The following is a 23,561-nucleotide window of genomic DNA, read 5'->3' as shown; positions in this document are numbered from 1 at the left end:
TCTCAATGACTATGTAATGAATATCTCCTAATTATGAGTATCCATCAGGGAAAACTTGATGTATGGATCAAGTCTGCTCACTTTATAACCTTTTCCCCTTTTCAGCCTTATTCTATCAATCTTTTTTTGTCTCTTGTAAATAACGGCTTTACTGAGACAGAATTTACATACCCTACAATTCACCTGCTTAAAAGTGTGCAATTCAATGAATTTTAGTATATTACAGAGATGTGCAACCATTACCACAGTCAGTTTCTGACAATTTCATCACCACCAAAAGGAAACCTATATTCATTAGCAGTCACTCCAGTTTCCCTCCAGTCCTCCCTACCTTAGGAAATCACTTATCTGCTTTCTGCCTCTATGATTTGCCTATTCTGGATATTTCATATGGGTGGAATCATATACTTATTGGCCTGTTGTAATTGGCTTCCTCCACATAACCTTTTCAAGGCTCACCCCTGTTGCAGCACTTGCACTGTATCACTTTCTAAAATCTTTTCTGTAGCTCTCCCTGCTCAGCTCTAGCTTTACTACTTACACTCCTTGAGTGGTTATCCACTCCTAAAAAGTACTTGAGAACTACAAATCAAGTTTAAGAAGTGGTCCTGGTCCAGAGAAGTCCATGGGATTTTGTTGCGAGTCTCCTATTGCACCTAAGTGCAAATAATCTGTATTATGAATTTAAAAAAAAAAAAAAAACCTAATGTTCTAAAAATCATTAAAGGTGTATGTCTAATGTGAACCGGTGATGATGCCCTTACAGAACTAATTTACATGTAAGAGATAAAGGAGGGGCTGTAGCAGCATTCTTGTGATAGATTGTTTGGGATATAGACAAATTCATTCACTCAACAATTACTGACTGCCTCCTGCATGCGAGATACTGTTCTAGGTACTGGAGATTGGCAGTGAGCAAAATACACAGAAACATCTGTCTTTGTGAAGCCTGGGTTTTGGATTATTTCTTTAAATCGTTTAAAGAAGGAAAACCAAGGTAATAGTAAACAGGACATTCATAGTGGTTACTTTTGGAGGAAGGGAGTGAAAGAAGACAGGGGAGGGAAAGGAGAAGGGAGAAGAGGCAAGGATAAGTGATGTTCCCAGACTGAGCGACTCCCTTATGAGAGTTCTGTGTCTGTGCTTTCTAACTTCCATGTCTGTTGCAGAGATTTACTTGCATAGGTTGGCTATTACATCAAATTTAATTTTAAAAAAGAGCCACTCCTCTGGACCAGAAAGTATAAACAATGGTGTCTCTTTGGAGGAGAGATTCGTCTGGGCTAATTTAAAATGTTTATGGGAAAGTGGGTTGCACAGAGGAATCTTACACTAAGTGGAGAAATTCTAAACCCATGGGCTTACACGTCAAGGTTTTGAAAGGCTGGTGAAGAGCAAGGTAATATATTCAGAGGAGATTTTTCAAGTTATACTAGACAATCATGAACTCTGAGTGATCATTTATCATCCAAAAAAAGGGACCAATAGAGCATCTATAGAAGAATGAAACTTCGTAGACCAGAGAGTCTTAAGTTTTGTTCACAAGTTTTCAATTGTCAAGTTTCTTTCACAAGTACTAGCCCATTTTATGGACCAGAAAATTCAGAGGGGACCAAATTACCATAGCCAGTTGGTGCTGGTATTTGGGCCAGCTTCCCACACTTGACACACAACACCACTCTTGAAGTCCAGGGTTCAAATGAACCCACAATAATTTACAAAACGCAAGAATGGATGTTAGAAATAAGTTTCAGAGAGTGAAATATAAAGCAATAAAAAGAAATACCAGTCCACTCTAGGGGTGGAAAATGGAAGGAACTCATTGCTATAAGGAGGACCACAAGCTGAAATTACATATGCTCTCAGAAACATGTCTACAAGAATTCCTGAATGACAGATTTACGTTAGATATTTATGAAAAGTAAAATGTCTGCAGGGCATCTCTTCCTTGAAAGGCTGCTGAGCGTTTTTACAAAATACCCCTTAGTGCTATTACTGGGGTTAGAACGCTGAACTAAGTAAGTACTATGGCAATTATTACATTCTTATGACAAATTACATTGTCTAATTCCAAATCATGTCTTCCATTGGTAATTGCCTAGGATTTGCTGTGGTTATGTTCCTAATCTTAATCTGGTATTATTTCAAGAGAGTTGGAAAGCCTCTGTCAATTGCTTTTTTCTCTGAGGAAGAATTAATATTTGGGAAAAAAGGCATGTGGGTTAATGTCGGTCCTTAAAACAAACATAGGGCTCTCGCGTGGATCAAGTTCAAGCCTTGGACATATTAACATCACATAGGAGAAAAAAATTCTGTGGCCCCCTGACCACGGACAGTACCTTCAACCTTGGGCAATGATCATGAGGGAGATAACAGAGAGGACACCTGGCTTGAACTAACCAGCCAGAGAGTAATAACTCATAGGGCACTTCCTGTGGGAGACACAGTAATGTTCTCTTTGCATATGAAAGTCAGCAAAATAGTGTTATTTACCCAATAAACATGGCTTAAGGGTTTCGCTGTCTGCAGGGACAAACACTATAAAATAAAATGGCTAATTTTTCTATAATAAAGTGAATTTGAATGAGCAACTTAAATCAATATTAGGCAGCCAAATTATGTGTATTAATATCAACACATCATTAGCATAATCCCAAGTGAATTTTTTCATTACTAAAAGTAATGCTAGGCTTGACTTTGCTTTTCCCTTGATATTAGCTTATATATTCTGTATTTAGTTCGGAAATAACTTTTGTTTGAAACCTAATCCACTTCTGCTTTCTGTGTATACATATACACATAAACACACACATACAGACATATATGTGTGCAACACAGACATATATCACACATAGACATGTTTTATACACATATGCATATTCATGGCAAAAGCCTTGGTATAAGCATTATCAGGTAAGAATTTCCTACTCGGGTCAGGAGAAAACTGTGTCCCTTGTTCTGTCAACTTTTCTACCCAAACTTCCTAGCATTACGGGCTTTCTTTGGAGGAGGAGTGCCCATAAATCTAACAAGGAAATATGTAAAGTCTAGAATAACAGTAAAGCCTTAAAACAAAGCACAAAACCTGTATCAACAAGAATCTGATGAAGTTCCAATCTGTCCTTCTTTATTTTACTTCATGTCAAAATCTCTATACACACCCAGCAAAAATGAAGGATATCTTTCCATGTCCGGCAGTAAGACAACACAGGGACCTGCGTGTGGGGGCTGAACCAGGCCACGCTGAAGGGAGGGTGTGTTTCAGGCTGAGAGAGTGTGCAGGGCTGCAATGATGGGAGCCATGGAGCAGTGAGTGAATCAGCAGGATCTGTGTGGTGAATTCTGTTTCTCACAGCTAGAACATCCTCACTAGGGACTCCCAGACCAGGGGCTGTCCGATACAAGTATGATGTGAGCCACATCTCTAATCTTAAATATTCTAGTAGCCACGTTAAACTTTTTTAAGATTTTATTTATTTGTTTGTTTATTTATTTATTTATTTATTTCAGAGAGTGAGAGAGAGCATGAGCAGGGACAGGGGGAGAGGAAGAAGGGGAGAGAGAATCCTAGGCAGAGACTTCACTCAGTGCGAAGCCTGACATAGGCTCGATTTCACGACCCTGAGATCATGACCTGAACTGAAATCAAGAGTCAGACGCCTAACCGACTGAGCCACCCAGGCGTGCCATCACATTAAATATTTTTAAGTAAACAGGTGAGATTAATTTTTACAGTATCTTTTCTTTAACCTAATATCTGAAGGATGTTATCATCTCAATGTATAACCCATATAACAAGGTTATTTATGAGATATTTTATGTTCTTTTTGTTTTGTACTAAGTCTTCAAACCCTGGCAGTGCATCTCCAGTCACACTGGGTGCATTTCAAGAGCTGAACAGCCCACGTGGCTACCAGATAAGGCAGTACAGTGCTCAGTCTTAAGACTCTTCGAGGTCCGACTGTTGGAGGCCAGTGCTGCAGGCACACACTCTAGTACCTGCCGTAGAAAACTGACCCTTCAAACCACACTCCCTGTTCCCTGTTCCCTTGTTGTCCCAAACATTGATCTCTTGGTGTATTTCTTAGAAGCAAAATTATTTAATATAAAGCACTTTAGGGGCAGCTGGGTAGCTCACTCGGTTGAGCGGCTGTCTCTTAATTCTGGCTCAGCTCATGATCTCTAGGTCATGAGACTGAGCCCCATGATGGCCTCCAAGCTCACTGGGGAGTCTGCTTGAGGATTCTCTCTCCTTCTCTCGCTGTCCCTCCTCCTACTCATGCTCGCTCTCTCTCTCAAATAAATAAATCATTAAAAAAAGAAAAAGTACTTTATTTTGTTTGTGTGTAATATGTCAAATAAACAAGGAATGCAGGCTTTGTTTCCTTAAAGGACCCAGTGCTCAGACCTCAGAGGAAGTTGAGGTACACAGTCTCTGATGAGAAAAGAATTATAGATGGTGATCACCCACCCAAGTGATTCTGTGATTCACACTGCCCTAAACATATGATCTGAGTTATGTCAAAAAGGACTAAGCTGTACATGCCATGGGCCTCTGGCTATTACGTCTGCATCCAGTGGCCTCAATATCCACCTTTGTCTTTTTTTTGTTTTTAATATTTTATTTATTTATTTGACAGAGAGGAGAGAGAGCACAGTAGGGGGAGTAGCAGACAGAAGGAAAGGGAGAAGCAGGCTCTCTGAGCGGAGAGCCTGAATATGGGGCTCGATCCCAGGACCCTGGGATCATGACCCGAGGCAAAGGCAGACATTTAACAACTGAGCCACCCAGGAGCCCCTCCACCTTTGTCTTGACAGTTGTTTGACCCTTTAAAGATACCATCTACCTTTCTTTCCATTTGCTTGTTGCACTTGAAGATGGTAACAGAAGTTCAAGGAGGAGGGCAGCTTCCTTTTCTTAGGAACTGTCATGTTCCTGCATCTTATTTGCATGCATTTTCTTCCAATTAAATGTGCTGAAGATTCCCAAAGCTAACTTATATTCTAAAAACCGATGGATTTGCTTTGCCCCATATGTGGGTCTTTTGCAGTAGTAAAATACTTCTAGGCGAATGGTTTGCTGATGGCCAAGTTGGTAGAAAATCTCCTTTAAATAGCATAGCTTGGATATGCCACTAGCAACCTCAGTCCACACATTCACAATTTTCTTATTTTCTTTATGATGTTTTGGAATAGATACAATTTTAAGGTCCAAACTACTTCCGGACATGGGCATTTTTCTTCCTCTCTGAGGGTGAAATTATAACTCACTGTAGAACTTTTTTCAAAAAAAGAAATGGGAGTTATCATTAGGAAAACTACAGACCATTTTTTAAAAAGCTTGAATCCAATTTGAAGACTAGAAGAGTTTATAAACATTTTAATTACTCTCCCCAACATCATCCTCCAGCTGTCATTCCACAGTCCCCCTCAAAGTTATGAAAACAATTACTTTAAAAAAAAGTCAATTTGCAAAATTAGTGAAATATAACCTAAGCAGCATAACAAATATAGGAATGGGAGAACATTCTATCAAAGTTGCTATCTGTAGCTTAGTAATTTTACGTTAGTAATGTCCCTCTCTTAGAACCACCTTCCCTGTCTACCAGGGCTGTCTAATAGAATCTTCCACAGGATGGTGGAAATGTTCTATTTGTGCATGGTCTAATATGGCAGCCAGCAACCACAGGTACTATTGAGCATTGAAATGTGCCTCATGCAACTAAGGAACTGAATTTATTTAAATTTAAATTTAAACTTGAAATTTAAACAGCTACATGTAGCTAGTGGTTACCATATTGGATAGCACAACTATCTATAATTAGGGCAGGGGCTAGGTCACTTAAATCTTTATGCCACTCTTGGCACAATATCAGCCTTGAGATCCAAGGCTCATGTAAAACACAAAGCACTTTATGACTGCTTTTTTGAAAATATTAAATAATTAAATAGAACAGCTTCCATGAAGCCAGACAAGGGAGGGGGGGGAAACCCAGCTGTAAGAAATTCTCTAAGGATAATGCTACTCCTTAGGATGAGCCAGAAAAGGGGATGGAGGATGATTATTCTAGAAACGTGGATCCTAGAGGTCCATTCCAGATCTAGCTCCACAGTCAACTAGCTGAACGGCTCTGAGCAGTTCTTGGAGCTCCTCTGAACCTGATTCTCTTACTTATATAATTCTGGAATCTGCTAGAACAACCTACAAGTCCCCTCCTCCCTTGAAACCTGTAATGAAATGTAGAGTCAAACCAGATCAGGAGGAAAAAAAAAACATTCTCAGGTAAGAAGTGTTGCATATGGTCTACCAGAACGCCTTCTGTAATTTCAGTTCCTATACTTTTCACTTAAGATAGAAGCTAACAAGTATATAGTCTTCAGGCCGAGGATTCAGAATCTGAGAGTTTCATAAGGGGATCACAAGATTTGATGAGCACACACAAAATGGAATGCTTTTAAGACTCCCGTGAAGACAGTCAACTAAATGCAAAGTAACAACTATTCTTTTTTTCTCCCCCCCGATCTTTTTCCTTTTATTTGGAAAATTTTCAAACCTTAGAAAAGTTGCAAGACTAATATGATGAACACTTACATACCCCTCACACCTCATGAGACTGTTCTTAAGTACTGATATCCAGAAACCCAATCCCCCAGGGGATCTCGCTACAGACCATTCCCTTGGTAACACCTCCCAGTCCCTAACGCTAGTGAGAATAAACTTTGGTCAGGTCGGAGGTGAGTCTGGATAACCACCAAGGGTAACAAAATAAAGCACAACTGTATTACTGTATTTTCTCTGTTAACAATAAGCATGCATTTCAGCCTTAAATTTTATGTCAGACACTTTAAAAACAAGATAGAATAAAAAATGAACCCTTCAGGTTTCAAAACAAAAAATCCTAGTCTTTGAAATGAAGGAGACATTGCTCCAATCCTAGCACCGGGAATCCAATCTCTGTGCCCCCTCTGAACCGATGCCTTTGTTTGCAAAGGGGATTCATGGTCTACCTCAGAGAAATACCCCGAGGATTCCATGTAAACAGAGTGAGACATAAAAACCATTCAGAATTGCTAGCTGCTTTTCCAGTTTACTAAGCCTTTTCCCAAATAGTATACTTCAGGAATGACAACCGTGTGGAATGAATTCACCAGAAATCTGGTTTAAAGACAAGAGAGGGGCACCTGGGTGGCTCTGTCAGTGAAGCATCTGTCTTTGGCTCAGGTCACAATCTCAAGTCCGGATGGAGCCCTTTGACAGGTTCCCTGCTCAGTGGGGGAGCCTGCTTCTCCCTCTCCCTCTGCTGCTCCCTCTGCCTGTGCTCTCTCTCACTCTCTCTGTCAAATAAATAAATAAAATCTTAAAAACAAAATAAAACAAAACAAAAGCAGCAAGAGAACGGAAGCTCAAAGATGTTCAGGGCAGGAGGAGGTATCGGCATCTACTGAGCAGATAGGACAGCCAGGCCTACAGGAGGCCATCCTTCCATCAACCCTGTTAATGCTCACGTCAATTCTGGGAAACAGGCTGTTATACCTGCTGTTTGCCATCAGGTTTTAAAGCTCAGAAAGGCTGATTTCACCAAAGGTCACATCGTTAGCTAGTTGTAGGGCTTAGTTAAGTAAGTATCTGGTTTAAATGCCTACATTAACCATTTAGGAACTTCCGCTAAGGGTTCAAGAGTCTTGGTTAATGGTTTAAGGGTCATATTTAGGGCTTCAAGCTCTTTAAGAGCCTAGTTAAGGGTTTAGGTGCCCTGGTCAACGCCTCGGTCAAAGGTTTCAGTGTCCAGATCTCCTGACTCTGAGGTTAGGGCTCCTCCTGCAACATGTAACGAAGACACATTTTGGAACATGAGGTTTCTTGCCAGCTCAAGGATGTAGACTGCTTCTCTACATCTAGTGGATTCTGCCAGGCAAGTGGCATGTAGCCTTTCTTGAAAAAGTGTTCTCCCCAGCAGGCCCACCAAGGCAAGTGGTAGTTGGCAGCCCACACAAAATACATAGACGATGTCTCAATTCCAGGAATCTTAACCAACGTAACCTCCGACCTTGGGTGATTATATTTTAAATAAGGCTATTCACTGAACACCTTTATTAGAAAATGTCTATGGGAACTTAGGCATTGGATGATTTGAAATAACTCTTGCGATGGCTGAGGTTGGGTGACTTGGACAGGCCAAGCTACTGAAGCAAGGCAAGGCTGTAATTAGACCATGCTGTAAAGACTGTTCAAAGATTGGACCCCACAAAGGTGTTCGATTAATAATAAATGAGGAGAAAAGCAGGCTATTTGCACAAGCAGCTGGTGGATGGCTCTCCCTGGGTACAGAGCCGCAAAGTTTTATCGTCACTTGGCAGTGCACGCATGCCAAGTCTTCAGCCTCAGATCCCAGGGAACAGACACATGGGTCTGGTTGCAGACCAGACTGCCTGTGGGACCAGCACATTCCTAACTGGATTTCCCTCTAGTGATGGAGACTTTAAATAAACCTCTGCTTTTGTTAGTAACTTTGAGACACGTGAGTTTTTTCTGTCACACCAACCAGCCTGCACCAGAGATACAGGTATCCATCTTGATCCCCTGACCAGAATCCATGCAAGCAACACAAAACCAGCTTCCATTCCCACTCAGCAAATGGAGAGAGAAGCAGGAAGCTGCTTAGAGGATTTGGAAACTAATAGTCAAGTAAGGACCAAATGCAGGGTTGATGAAAAAAAAAATTCTAAATAGAAATCTGACCAACATAATTACATGAGAGAAAAGTAAAAAGAAGAGAAGAAAGAAAGGAGAGAAGAAAGTCATTCATTTTGAAAATTAAATGATACACATCAGGAGTCATGAAATGTGAATACATTCATAAAAGATACATAATGGGTGGGTGATAGATGGACTCTATCAATCACAGGTCTATCACTAGGTCCCTTTCTCTTTCTCTGCTTCTAACTATCTTGGCAAGAAACTTGATCTCTTGGCAGATAACTCTTTTCCAAAACATACCAACGTGACACTTCTCATGCATAGGTTTTCCAAACCCAGTGTCCGATTATTTTCACCATTGCACAAAAACAGGAGATCCCGCAGAGCAGCAGACGGCCTTCAGCAGGCTGACACCCAGGCCAAGCCCCAGGTTGCAGCTCAGAGAACACACTGTCCAGTTGAATCCCACATGGACTGGCCTCAAAAAATACCTGGTGTTTGTGTCCCCTAAAAGTTGAAATGGCAGTGTCTTTGAAAACACTTCACGGGGTTTGTGGGAAAGGTGGGGGGGTGGCATTTTAGCAAGAGTACACCTATCAGTGGGCCGTTGTCAAACCCGACAAGCAGGTAGTCATGCCTAAGAAAAGTCTGTCCTCTCAGATTCGTATCACTGGGTTCATCTGGGTTCCCACAAAGGAGCAGTGAAAAAATCTAGTAAGTTAAAATGAGGTGTGGGAAGGTCACCAGAATAACAGCAAAGAACAACACTCTTCATCTGAGTGAATGATTTCTTTCAGGATATTAATTTCAGCTTTGTGATTTTTTTTTTAATTTGCAATTTTTTAGAAATCACAATTTTTTTGGTGCTTTAAAATAATAAAAATAATCAAATCATTCTGACTCTCTAGGTGATTATGAAATTAAATTACCAGTAGTTATCACTAAAACACAGGTAAAGACCTTTATTTCACACAAAATTGAATATTTCTGAATAATTCAGGGGTCCAAAAGTAGACTTCTCTGAATAACTGTTTCAACAAAGATATTCTGTTTTGTAGTATTAGATCCATGGAGTTTCTAATTACACATTGGCAGCATTATCATAGTTCAGTTTTAACCTTCTGCATCTGAGGGTATAAAAGATTTGTAAATGTCACTGGTTCTGACCATCCAATAATGAGTAATGAAAATTTCTATATATCACTTCTGGATCAAACTGGTATGACAGCAGAAAATAGCATTATTTATTTGGCCCACATTATTATTGTATAAAATCTGGGGAAATAAATCCCTCAATTCATTTAGGAATGTTCTTTTCCTAATTAAGGTTTCAATGACTTTACACATAAATACTGATTTTTACCTTTTTCCATTGATTTCATTTCTATAATACAGTGTGTTTAATGTTCTCAAATCTTAACAACTTCTTATCCTGGGTGTCCCTTTAATATTTAATTTTTACCTTGTTCAGTTACTGGAAAACATCTCATAGCTTTTTTATTTATTACTTTACTTGAGTTGATTTCTTTTCTTTCTTTCTTTCTTTTTTTACTCTGTGAAATTACCCATTTTGCAATCACATCACTAAAATGCAAGAAGTTCTTCTTTCAATTATAAAAGCCAGTATTACCCATGATTATTAGCAAAACTATTTTGCAAATCAACCACTCTTTATTTCAGAATACAATCAAGTACCACAGGCTAGAGTAAAAAGCTTAAGGATAGCAATCTTTTTTTTTTTCCATTTAAAATAATAAACGTAATCAAACCTTCCTGCCAATCTAGGTGATTGTGAAATTTAATTACTAGCAGTTATCATTAAAACAAAGCCAAAGCAATTTCTTCCACACATAATTGAATATTCCAGAAGAAAATTTCTGAACAGTTCTTGGAAAATGTATTTAAAAATTAATTTTAACCTGATTATTTCATTTGTTATGTCTCAGTTGGTAATGCAGAATAAATGACACACTTGGGTGTTGTGGTTCAACAACAGCAAGTGAGAACATATTCTCAGGAAAATCAGATAACTTTGAGTTTACTACTGAGTGAATTATCAGATCTTTACTCTCTGTGCAAACACAACCAAACCTAAATCTTCCACATCTATTCCTCTAAGAGAGGTTTAACCCATATTATTCGAGTTCACCTCTCCATATGCTACTCACTACAGAATCAACAGTTCCTTCTTTCCTGCTCAATTGCCCAAGTATGTCCTAAGGCTTCCAGGGAGCTGTTCCATCAAACCCACTGCTACTCGAATGGAAAGAAAACCTCCTACCTACATCAGCAGCACTAGTAAGTGATCTAGCTCCTCTCTGCACCATGCTGCTAATAGGTCTATAGGTATAACCATCCAGAGAAGAGATAGCACCTTCAAAATGGATCAACAGCAGATATAAGGAAGTTGAGAATTGGGCCATGGACTTCCCCACCTCTAGGCCCTTGGAGGTCTTCCCGAAATGCTCTTCCTCTTCCTGAAATGCCTTTCCTGCTATCTGGGGGAAAAAATCTCACTCATCCTTTAAGCCCCAACTCATAGGCCACCTCCACTGACTCCTGCCTACTGAAGGAATGAATCACTCTCTTCCTCGCACTCTCCTCCACATAAGTCATTCTACCCAACGGGAATATAGATTACTATTTGTCGTCCGTCTCTGTGGCTGGACAGTGAGGGAAAGGATCCTAATTCATCTTTCTATTCCGAACTCTTGGGACAGTGCCCGAAACCTAAAATATACTTAATGACTGCTTATTTAATGGACCTCAGACCTCAAGATCAAATTTAACATGCAATGTAAGAGGCAAATTTTATGTGTGTTGGACTTATTTCTGTACCTAAAGTCTGAGCCATGAAATGCCTTCTATGTCATTCCTCAAAGGAGCAAAATTTATTAACACCAAACATTGACTAAGTGCCACATCCTGGGCTAACTGGTCTACACACTCTATCTCATTTAAACCACATAGCATTCCTATGAGTAAGTCCTGTTATTAACATTAGCCTTATCTACAGATGAGGACATTGAGGCTTGGAGAGTTGAGCAACTCACTCCAAATTACCCAGCTGGTAAATGGGGGCAGCCAGAACTCAAGAACAATAATCCCAGAACTTCAGAACTAGAGGGGATCCTAAAAATATGTTCCTCAATCAGCCTCCTTGAAACTGACGTTTAGAAACTTACTTCTGGGCACATAATAGGCCCTATGCGGAAAAAGGTGATCAATACGTTGATAGAGTGCCCTATTTTCTCTTATAATCTGGCCTTTGCCTGGGAGAACGCAGCTGCCACAACAAACAGGCTCTATTCTTTAATGCCCAACACCCCTCACAGGTGTGAATTGCTTGTGTTGTCTGAATTATTCATGATCCACACGATGAGTAAGTGTGCGTAAAAAGAGAACTACAGCTTTTTGTATTTTTCAAGACAAAGCATCTGATTAATTGGTGTATTAAGCAATATAAGTTCATAGGCCAGTCTGATCCACAACAAATAGTATACCCATGCCCACTTTTTTGAATTTTGGTGTTCACGTAATTTCCCAGTTCCCATTAGGATTTAAAACAGTGGTAACTCAAGCAGGAAGGAGACCCATCATAAGCATCTCCATCCTATCTGCAAAGCAGTTACCAACATCTAAAGCTCTTACTGCGTGGCTTCAAACCCATGTATTTTTCTGAAGCCCGAATTCAATATTTCTATCAGGTTCCTTAAGCTACACCAAGATCTGAATGTTCAGATGCCACAGCATCTGTAATTTATGCCATCAGTAAATCTCATGAGAATACGGCCTTCTTGTCTTTTTTCCATTCTTCTTTCCTGTGGCCACCTCTCCACCCACCCAGTCCCTTTTCTAGTGGGCAGCTTTCCGAGAGGGCTAACCATATGCTAATCGTAAGCCAACATCACTGTATTTTAAATTCAATGTTAGTCAACCAAAATGAATTGAAAAGCAGCAGCAGTGGTTTGGGGGTACTAAAAATACGCTGTAACATTTGCTGAGTTCTCAGAATTAAAACCACAGGCAGTCAACTTGTTGCTGCTCTTAATAAGATATGACTGTTCTGCCCCATTGGCTGCTACTACCAGCAACTTGAACTCTATCATATGCCTAACAACACTGTGCTTTTGATTAGTTGGCAGTGATCAAGAAAGGAGGTGCCATTTCCCAGGAACTGAACCTGCCAAAAAAGATAACAGATGGCTTTCAAGGGATCACCTTGTGCCACATCACAATCGTACCTTGGTCAAACTCACCTTGCATTTATGATTAAATTAGTTACACATCTATAGATATGGCTTATTTATGACAGGCTTGCTGTCCAGTGGTCCCAACCAGGTGATTGTTCTCGGAGTTTAATGTCTGGGTGATTGTAATAAAACACACACCCACGTGCGCGCGTGCACACACACACACACACACACCCCACACACACAATAGGAATTAATACAATATTAACATATTGAGTATTTTCCTGAGGATTTCAAGACCCTCTTGACCCGGGACGACTGTATACTACACTAAATGTCTTATCAGCTATGCCTTTAGGGTTTGTCATTAAAGTTTTCAGGGACCAGAGAGGTAGAAGAATTCTACCTAATGCATCATTCTGATTAGAAACCTGTCATACTCAGAAACCAGAGGGTCTATTTCTATTGATTCCTATTCCTTCAGGCTCATTAGCAGTTTTTTTCTCTTCAACAGACCTGTCGATCAACCATAGAAAAAGCTGAAAGAAGCCCTCCCTTTGCTCAGCCACACTTGAAAACAAAATGTATGCCCGGAAAGTAAAATTAGAGAGTATTATAAGAAAATGTCCAAGAGGCCACATAGGAAAAAAATCACACACACACACATACACACACACTTGTAAACCGGCAAATTATCAGAGGTTGGGCTCGACCTTCCTTCCTCTAACTCGCTTCAATCAGGACCAGAAACACAGAAACCCTTCATTACTTCTATCTCACACCATGCCCCAAGCTTGTGTCTCCATGGAGCTAATTTCTGAAACAAACAAAGAAAATCAAGTCTGCGAGGAGCGGGGGTTTTCTCCTCTCTTCCTTGGATTTGGGCATCCAGCCCGGCGGGCGCCGCACCGCAAGCCAGTCCCGGCACCCAGCGGCACCCTAACCTTCCGCGCCCCGCTAGCCCAGGTTCCCGCTGCGCCAGAAAGTGCGAGCCCGCCCTGCTCCTTTCGCTTCTTGCCCGCTGCTGCTCCCCAAGTCTCCAGAACCCTCGCGTTCGCACACTAAGGACGCCAGCGCTCTCCCACCTCTGCGCTGTCAGATGTCAGGCGCGGAGGTGCTGTGGGCGCCCCGGGTGCTGGCAAACCGAACCAGTGTCCCAGGGGCGCCTGCCCTCACTCCGAGAGAGGGGACAGGACGGCCACAGGTAGGCTCTACCCATCCCGGGGCGCCGGGCGAGGGCGGGGGGCGAGAGAGCCAGCGCGGCAGCCTGCGCCCGACGGGCTGAAACTCACCGGAGGACACCGAGGAGCCGGACAGGCTGGAGTTGCTGGACGCTGCCATCTCCGCGCGCTCCGCGCGTCGCTGCTGGCTCAGCCCCGGAGCGGACGCCGCCGCCGCTGCCCTAGCGCGACCGCTCGCAGCCTTCGCGGCCCCCAGCCCATGGCAAAGTCCTGGGGACGCGCAGCAAAGCACCAGCCTCCGGACTCTGCCTGCACTTCCTGCTCCACCAGATGACGCGCTGCTGCCGCCGCTATTTATTTGTGGTTTCCGTCCCTCTCGGCGCCTTTGCACGCTCTTCTCCGCGTGTCGGGGGGCTAGGTAGGAGCCGAGGGAGGCCGAGGGGCGGCGGGAGCGGACTAACCGTGCCTCCAGTCGAGCCCCAGCTGTGGTCCGCGCTCCCCCGCGCGCGGCTGGGACCACAGCGCCCGGGCGGCCCGGAGGCGCCCCGCCAGCTCCTGCACCCTCCCCTGGGTTCCTGCCTCCCCAGCGGCACTTCGAGCAGCCCGGGCAGAGGCGGCGGGAGCCAGACAGACAGAGCGACCTCCCCCTTCCCCCTCCGCCCCAACTCCGCTCGCGCGCACACAAAGGAAGGAGAGGAGACGCGGGAGCTCGGGGGGCTGGTTCAGCTGCCGCGGGCTTGACAGCTTCTGCGACTGGGGCTAGAAGAGGAGGCTGAGGACTGCAGGGCGTGGGGTGCGGGGGGACGCTGGACCGGGACGCGGGACCCCGAGGTGCTGGGGAGGTCGCCGGGGGCGGGGGCGGCGTGGGGCAAGCGCGGCTGCGGGGCGGGCGCAGCGCTGCCCCACGGTTTGGAGGCAACCCGGGGTGGGGAGTGGGGAGAAGGTGGTGGGTCTCGCTGCCGGTGGCCAGGCTAAGGAGCGGCGAAGACAGCCGGGGTGGGGGATCCAGAGGGCGAAGGCGAGGTCACTAAGGACACGATGCTAGCTAAAAGGGGGTCTGGGATGCCAGAACGGCTCTGAAGAGCTTCTTCCACTCCGCTCCAAATTGTTCTTTGTTACTCTGGAGCTGATGGTCCCTAACCCTGCAAGGTGTGTTTTCTAAAACACCGTCAAAACACCTAGCAAGCCCATCCAGCCGCATTTAAGTACCCCCAGCCACGGACAGTGATTAATGGGTCCACTGGGCTTTTGAGGTTGCCCTTCAAAGAAATAGAGATGTTCCAAATATGTCATCAGGCCCTCACAAAGCAGGGTGTCAAGTGAAGGAGGCTGTCTGACTTCGTCTGGTAAAGGATCCTCACAAAAGACTTGGCAGCAGGTCCAACTGTGCCCTTTCAGGAAAAGGGATTGCTTAGGTGTGTGAGAGAAAGAGACTGGAGCACAAGGTGTGTACCTTCCCCCTGTATTTAAACCTAAATTAATTTCACTGGGAGGAAATATCATACGGATTTTTTAAAAAAAAATCTATTTCACGCTCCCAGCAGGGTAATCGGTTCTTTCAATCCTGAAGCAACAGAAAACTGTGAAATTTGAACAGAAATTGTTAGATCAAAGGAAAACGCAAACATTAAAGGAGTGAAAGTACTCTCATTATGTAGCAAAGTGGAAAGTGTTCACATTGGGGTAGTTCAATTTTTAAAAACATGGTTAAAAGGACAGAGTCAATTTAAGAATTATCAGGAGTTACACAGGAACAGCAGATAGTCCTAGGGGGTCCACATCAACCATGCACCCAATGTACAGTGACTGATAAATGTTGAATAATCGTAATATGCACTCATGTCACATTTTCTAGTTGATTTAAACTTTTTTTTTCTAATTCCCTTCGGGATGCCATCCTAGCACATCTTCCCAATGAGTCTCTCTCTCTCTTCCCCCCCACCCCCGAAAATACAGTTTTCTGAATAGTTGAGGGCTCATGAGCCCGCCTCAGCCACATTGAGTCTTCCTGACCCTCATCTATATGGAACCTGGAACATTCCTGCCTGGTATAGGGAGACCTGAGCACCAACCCCCCTCCCCTCAACACATACTCCTTTTTCTCTCCTTTTGTGCAATGCAGCCTTGATGCAGCCTAACCTGGAGTCCTTCAGGGATATATGCCCTGTCACAACACTAATCTCTCCATCAGAACCAACTTCCTGTTCTCCCAAAGTTCTTCTGATCAAAGGCACATCTACTTCATTAACTAGTAGCCGATGTATCCCTCCAGATCTTTAGATGGTGGACTGACTTGCCTAGGTCACGTAGTAGGGCTGACACCCTCCAGGCTTTGAAGACAAAAGACAACACAGGAATTCATACTCTGGTTCCACCACTCACTAGTTATGTGACCATGAGCAAATCACCTACACTCAATGAGTCTCAGTTTCTCCACCTGCAACCCAAATCTTGATACTATAGGGTGTTATGAAGATTAAATAAAATCATGTGTATAAAGCCACAGTGTACCTGGCATATAGTTTGTGCTGTGATTATAAACTGTGCACCGGAAAGGCCAAATCTATGATTTGACCAACTTCTGCTTTTTCCACTACATCTGAAGATAACTAATCAGCATTTACTTGTTCCACCAGGGGAAATATCTAATCTTTGGCCCAAGGTTTATATCTTTCTTGTCCCAAATTGAGTAATACACAACAGGTTTCATTATTCACCTCTGAAGTCTTGCAAAATGATGTCAAATTCTATTTCTGTAGTCAGATGATAATATTTACCTTCCCAGAACTTTGCAGTCATTAGTTAGGGAAGGTAAAGCAGGCCTTGTGAAGTTGATAACTTTTATTATCTCAGATAGACTTGAGATAATATAAAGGGAAGGGACAAAGGGGAACTTGCTGTGAAGGTACTACTCCACAGCCACTCTGTGCTATATAAGAGTGAAATGAAACAGAGACGAACTTTTTTCCACTGGGTTCAGAGCCCAGAAGAAGGATACAAGGATACAAGGTCAACAAACATGCTTACTGAACAAAAACAAGATGACTGGGGAAGCTTCGTTTGTTGGTAGGAGATGAACCATAACTCCAAGGCCTATTATTTTGAAGAACAAATGGAGAGCTCCGGGTTCAGAACTAAAATCTGAAAGTTGATCAATAATTTAGATTGTTAAAGCCAAAACGGAATGGAGAAAACTCAGCAGGCATGATCACTCACTATCATTTTTCTTAGCTTCAGAGCCCTAAAGGCTGGCTGTTCTTCGCAAAAATGTTTATGATATCAGAAAATTAGCAGGAGGTGGCTGAAATAAGAAGTTATTTACCTTCCTCTCCCCAGCAGGCTCATGCACCTGCTTGTGGACCTGCCAAAGCAGTTCTCCAAATGAAACAATAAGGATATTCGTTCCTATGTTTCACTCATTCATTCACTCATTCATTCATGGGCATTAACTCCAGCTAATGCCTATTTGTCAGTGGAAAAGCGAACACTGGTGCTGCAAAAATCTTAGGCCTCTTTGAAAAGTAGGATTTTTTTTTTAAGATATGTCTACCTTTTTTCTTCAAATATGAAAACCCTCATGGGACGAAAGGAGTTTTGTTAATAATTTGGTCTACTGAAGATTGTTAACAATTACCATTTTGTTAGCATGAAAGTTACTTTAGCATCTAAAGGCTTCCCACCTTCCCTCTCCAAATAGATTTCCTGTTCTCACCTTCACACACGTGACCCCTTCTCACTGTGCCCAGTACCACTGAGGGCTGGCAGCACTGGCCTTTTCCCGTGCTCTCCTTGCTGAGCATCTTACACTGTGAAGGAGTAGGTAGAATGCCCCTTTTTGGAAAATCTCCCCTGTTCCCAAAGCCAGAAACCAGCTTTCCTTCTATTGAATTCCTCTAGTCTTTCCCCTGTATCGCTCTATTGGCAGATGCTCTGGTTTTGTTTTGATGGTAATTTTGGAACATGTATTTTATCTCCCTACTCTATTAAAAGCTTCCTGGGGGCATGATCGCTGTCTGGCCAGCCTTTGTATTCTCTACCACGCTTTACACACGATAAGTGTGTAAATATCTGTAGATATTTGTGGAATAAGTGAGTAAACTAAGGAACTAATAAATCCATAAATGGTTTTCATGTTCGCCAAGACTTTACCTACCCATCAGTGGCTCGGACTACCAACAAGATGATGAGTAACCTATCTGGAGTACAAAAACAAGTTGATGGACATGTAATAACACTATTTTACTATGAGTAAGAAAACCCAAAATGGTGAAAATATAAGAACACAATTTTGATGGAGCAAGTGTTTGTAATCCCCACCTACCCCACCTACCTCCCCCACCCTCATCACCAGCTGTTCCAACTGATACAATTTATTGTTTACAGAGTAGCTCTTATGTTGCTGTAATTTGTTTATTTTTGCGCTACTTTTCCTTTGAAGTTTAAAAGCAGCCAAGAAAACACCACAGGGAGAAGTAGCTTTTGTGGCTGGAGCTGGGCTCCCATGTTTCAGGCACTCTGGGGTGTTTCTTTGTGAAGGTCATTCCTTTCCTCTGTGCTAAGCACAGAATGAAATATTCCTTACTTTCAAGATTAATCCAGTGGCCGGCATTCAAGGAAGAATGGTGGGGCTATTTGTCAACTAGCTTTAAATATTTTATGGCAAATACTCTACTGTACCCTGGAAATTGGTCTTTTTGCCATCAATTTCTCAACATCGATATACTCTTTGTTGTAGGAAGAAACATTTCCCTTTGTAGTTTAAGCTGTATTTCTAATACAAAGACTCCTGGTCCTGTTAAAGAGAAAACATTGGCTCTTCGGGGGTAACATCAGGCGTAACTAGAAGCAGGAGCTGAGAAACCCACCATTTCCTCAGAAGAGGTGTGCAGGCAGCCCAGGGGGGGAGCTTAGCCAGCAGACAGCTCTGATGCTGCAGGTAGCAACCCAGCCTCTGAACAAAAGGAGTCCGCACCTGGGGTGCAGACAAAGGGAGACTGCCTCTGCTACCCAATTCCCAATTCCCATCGCTTGCTGCTTGGGGACCCCTAGTGGCGACACACTCGCCACAAGTACAGGTGTTCTGAATCTCCTCACTGAAGTGCAGAGGGGTCCTGAGGTATCTCCCTGAGTTTCCTACTTAACCACTTAACTTGGGGGTGGAGTGATTAGACACGCACACATGCACGCGCGCACGCACACACATACACGTACATACACATGTCACACCATCGGCTACAACCTCTTGGACTTGAAGGACACAGAGAAAGGGTGCCTGGGTGGCCCAGTGGGTTAAGCCTCTGTCTTTGGCTCAGGTCATCATCTCAGGGTCCTGGGATTGAGTCCCACATCGGGCTCTCTGCTCAGCAGGGAGCCTGCTTCCCCTCTCTCCCTGCCTGCCTCTCTGCCTACTTGCGATTTCTCTCTCTGTCAAATAAATAAGTAAAATCTTAAAAAAAAAAAAAAAAAGATGCAGAGAAAGGGGGAGAGAGTCAAAGAAGAGAGAGCTTTTCTTTCTTTCTGAAGGGAAAAAAAAAAACTTTAGAAACTCATGATAGAATGCAGAAACTCATGAAGTATGTTTTCTTCTGCACTCCTGGCTTTGTTCCCCAACATTTTAGATTACAAACCTCTTTTCTGCCTTCCATGCCATAAGAGAAATCTAGGATAAACTAAAGTGAAGAGTGCTCTAAGTCTCCTCTGCGCAAAGGTGTGTAGCACGTTTGTTGCTCATGTCATCTGGGGGCTACCTATGTCAACATTTGCTTTCATAAAGGTATTCAAAGCATTTATTCTCTGCTAACTGTTCATGCATTTGTGCATTCAGTAACTGATTTAGTCATGTTTACTGAGCATTCACTATGTGTCCGAGTATAGTGGACCCAAGGAAGAAAGAGGAAAACTACCTCCTTGCCCTGGGGTATCCAACAAGATGCTCCCCATCGCCTCTTTCTGGACATTTACATCTCTGCTGGAACAGAGCTTCAAGCTATAGAAATGATCTCTAATTAGGAAGCACAGTTATTATCCATTCAGGTAACAACTTTCTTTTCAGCAGATTTAAAAAAAAATAAAACTCTAAAACCAAGTCTCAAAGTCTGTTTCTAGATAAATGGCATTTTTTTTTTTCATCCACAGTTTTAGCTTGTCAGTTCAGAGAACCAAGCAGATACTCAGAATGTGCTGTGCCTTCGGCCCTCAGAAAAAGTTCTGAATCAATATTTTCGTTCCTTTCCCTGTGGCAGTTATAGATTTGATAACAAAACAGAAAAATCTTTTTAATTTTTCTTTTAAGGAGGGAGAGTAAGTGGGCACTGGAGGAAAGCTAAGAGACACAATATCTGGGTCAATCTTCTGGTATAGGGAAACATATTTTAGCCTGTGGCAACTATTCTGGATTCGTTTGTAAAATGAGGCATGAAGAAGTGATTTTGGAAAAGTTCAATGTGTATCTGTGGAGTCAGACAGTCCCTATTCCATCCTGGTTCCTCATTTATTAGCTCTGTGACCTTGAGCAATTTACTTAATGCTAGTTTCCTGAACTTTAAAATGGAGCAATAATACCTAGTTCACAGAATTTGTGAGGACCAAATGAAATAATAGATCAGTACCGTGTCTGCCACGTAGAAGCCCAGTGAGGAATTCTGGGTGTCTGTGCCCTAGAGTCAAGCATGGCGTGCTTACACCTACTTTCCCAGAGCATGCTGGGAGAACAATGGCCTGATGGAAAAGTAATTTGTATCTCTACCTACCCTTCTTGTGTTCCATCACTTGTATGAGAGTACATCAAAACATATGAGAGAGGTCTGGGCTTCACGGGTTTGTTGTTGTTGTTGTTGTTCTGTTTTTTTGTTTTTGTTTTTTTTTTAAGATTTTATTTATTTATTTGAGAGAGAGAGAGAAAAAGAGAGAGAGAGAGAGAACATGAGCAGGGTGAGGGTCAGAGGGAGAAGCAGACTCCCTGCTGAGCAGGGAGCCAGATACGGGGTTTGATCCTGGGACTGACCTCAGCCAAAGGCAGACACCTAACAGACTGAGCCACCAGGTGCCGAGACGCCTGAGCTTATGGAGATAAATCCAGTTCAAATCCTGATTCTACTGCATACCACCTGGGGACCTTGGACAAGGAACTTTGTTTTTCCTCTTTCTTAGTGTATTTACCTGTTAAAATGGTGATCATAATGCCTCGTATTTGTATAAAAAAACAATGTAGGAGGGTGCTAAATAATAATGTACAACAAGCACTTTTTACCTGTAACAGTTCCTAGGGAAGGAGTGGATGTTGCTAGCAGAGAGTGCTTCAGAATCTGCAGGGAGTAGTGTTTGGAATATAAAAAAGGAAAGTACACTCAGGTCCTTCCTCAATCTCTCTCTCTCACTTTCACACACACACACACACACACACACACACACACCACATACACACACCCCACACCAAATGGTAATATCTCACAGGACGACATTTCCCCACCAGCCTCTTTGGGTAAGAATCCTGGTAGAATGTGAAAATATAGTACAATGACAGAGGATAGGCAGGTTACTTAATCTCTCTGCCAAATCTCGCCCCTAGAAGATAAATGGAAGAAAACCCAACATTTGATGACTTGCTACTACTGCCATTACTTAAAAAAAAAAAAAATTATTTATTTGACAGAGAGAGTGAGTGTGAATGCACATGGGAGGGGGAGGGGCAAGAGAAGAGGGAGAGGGAGAAGCAGACTCCCCGCTGAACAGAGAACCCAATGCAGGGCTTGATCCCAGGACCCTCAGATCATGACCTGAGCCAAAGTCGGACACTTAATCGATTGAGCCACCCAGGCACCTGCTGCCATTACTTTAATTCTCCATCTCAGCACTGCCACTCAGCAATACAGAAAAATCACCTGCCACCTAATAACCATTTACTGAGTGCCAGGACCAGGCTCAGGATTCCGTCTACCTTCTCGTATATTCACAACCAGCCTGAAATGAGGATCATGATTTCCATTTTCCCTTTAGGGAAACTGAGGCCAAAAACCCTGTGTTACATCTTAATCAAAATGCATGACAACGCTGGTGGTAAGTAGTATCATCCCCACTTTATTTAAGGAAACAAAAATGAGAGGGTAAATAATTTACAAGGTTCTAGGCATTAATTGGAACCCAGCTTTAGCTGATTCTTTTCAGAGTATGCTAAAAAGAAAGGAAGGAAGGAAGGAAGGAAGGAAGGAAGGAAGGAAGGAAGGAAGGAAATAAATCACTCTTTTTTTTTTTTAAGATTTTATTTATTCGACAGAGAGAGATCACAAGTAGGCAGAGAAGCAGGCAGAGAGAGAGGAGGAAGCAGGCTCCCCGCCGAGCAGAGAGCCCGATGCGGGGCTCGATCCCAGGACCCTGGGATCATGACCTGAGCTGAAAGCGAGGCTTTAACCCACTGAGCCATCCAGGCGCCCCAATAAATCACTCTTTATCGGAGTTTTCTTTTTGCTTTTTTGGAAAATATTTTCCTGCTTGAGCATTTACTCAGGAAAGAAATGAAATCTTTAACATATATCTTCTTTGCTTTAAACACTCACGTTTTTCTATTTGAACATGGAAGGGTACTGTCCTTCCTTGTCTAAAGAATAAATCATGGGGCAGGCCAGGCTCTGGAGACTTTGCAGGGCTTGTGTTCTGACCCAAAGGGCCTGAAGAGCAAGAGGCATGGTGTTAGGAAGAATAAGAAGGTGTTTGCTCAAGTGAGGTGATTGCGGGGAGCCAAGAATGCTCCCTGATCAAGAACTCTGTCCTATCCAGCTTTCAGATACTGGAAGTTCCAAAATTAGAACTTTCACTTCTTTGACTTAAACAGTGCTATGAACACATGTTATAATCAATCACTTTGGGGGGACCTAAGACATTAAACCAAATAACTATTTTCATTTGAGTAAGTTTCCTTATCCCAAAAGCTGATTTTAACACCCACACATAGGACAGGGGTATGCAACCTTAAATACTTCTACAGAATACCTGGGGGTTATCTTAAAACACAGACTCTGATTCAGCAGATGTGAGGCAGGTCCCAAACCCTGCACTTCTAACAAGTTTCCACGGGATGCCAATGGTGCATCACCACACTTGAGCAACAAGGGACCTAGAAGAATGGTTCACAACTCTGGCTGTGCATCAGAACCACCCAGAAGGCTTTCTGAAATCCCAATGCCCAGATTGCAACACCCCAAAACAAACAAATCAGAATCCCCGTGGGTGGGAACAAACACCTGTATTTTTTTTTTTAAATTCTAGATGATTCCAATGGACTGGTAATGTTTAGAACCACTGACAGGAAAGATGGGATGGAGAGAAGAGATTATAATGACAAGGAGGTCAGTGGGGAATGGCAAAGGCTAATGTTGCTCCATGATTTTGCCAGGACTGTCCCTGGTCATAAAGGAAGGAGAGAGAATCACATTCTTGTCAAGACCTTTCATAAGATCATGTGACTACAGTTATAGTGATATGAGGAAACAGAGT

At 42.8% G+C, this 23,561-nt stretch overlaps 1 protein-coding gene across 2 annotated transcripts in view; it reads right to left on the bottom strand.

Annotated features, from left to right (window-relative positions):
• The window catches only part of CHN2 (chimerin 2), a 295,981-nt gene extending 280,889 nt beyond the window's left edge, over positions 1–15,092 (bottom strand). For both annotated transcript variants that reach the window (XM_045062830.1, XM_004762561.3), the window contains exon 1: positions 14,184–15,092. In XM_045062830.1, the coding sequence (XP_044918765.1) occupies positions 14,184–14,232 (49 nt within the window). In that variant the 5' untranslated portion in view covers positions 14,233–15,092. The remainder of the gene's footprint in view (positions 1–14,183) is intronic.
• Positions 15,093–23,561: the final 8,469 nt, after the last annotated feature.

The sequence above is a fragment of the Mustela putorius genome, unplaced genomic scaffold, assembly GCF_011764305.1.
Source record: "Mustela putorius furo isolate JIRA1106 unplaced genomic scaffold, ASM1176430v1.1 tig00003845_pilon_pilon_pilon, whole genome shotgun sequence".
Lineage (NCBI taxonomy): Eukaryota > Metazoa > Chordata > Mammalia > Carnivora > Mustelidae > Mustela > Mustela putorius.
The sequence above is the reverse complement of the archived record's forward strand: the minus strand, read 5'-3'. Positions and strand labels throughout refer to the sequence as shown.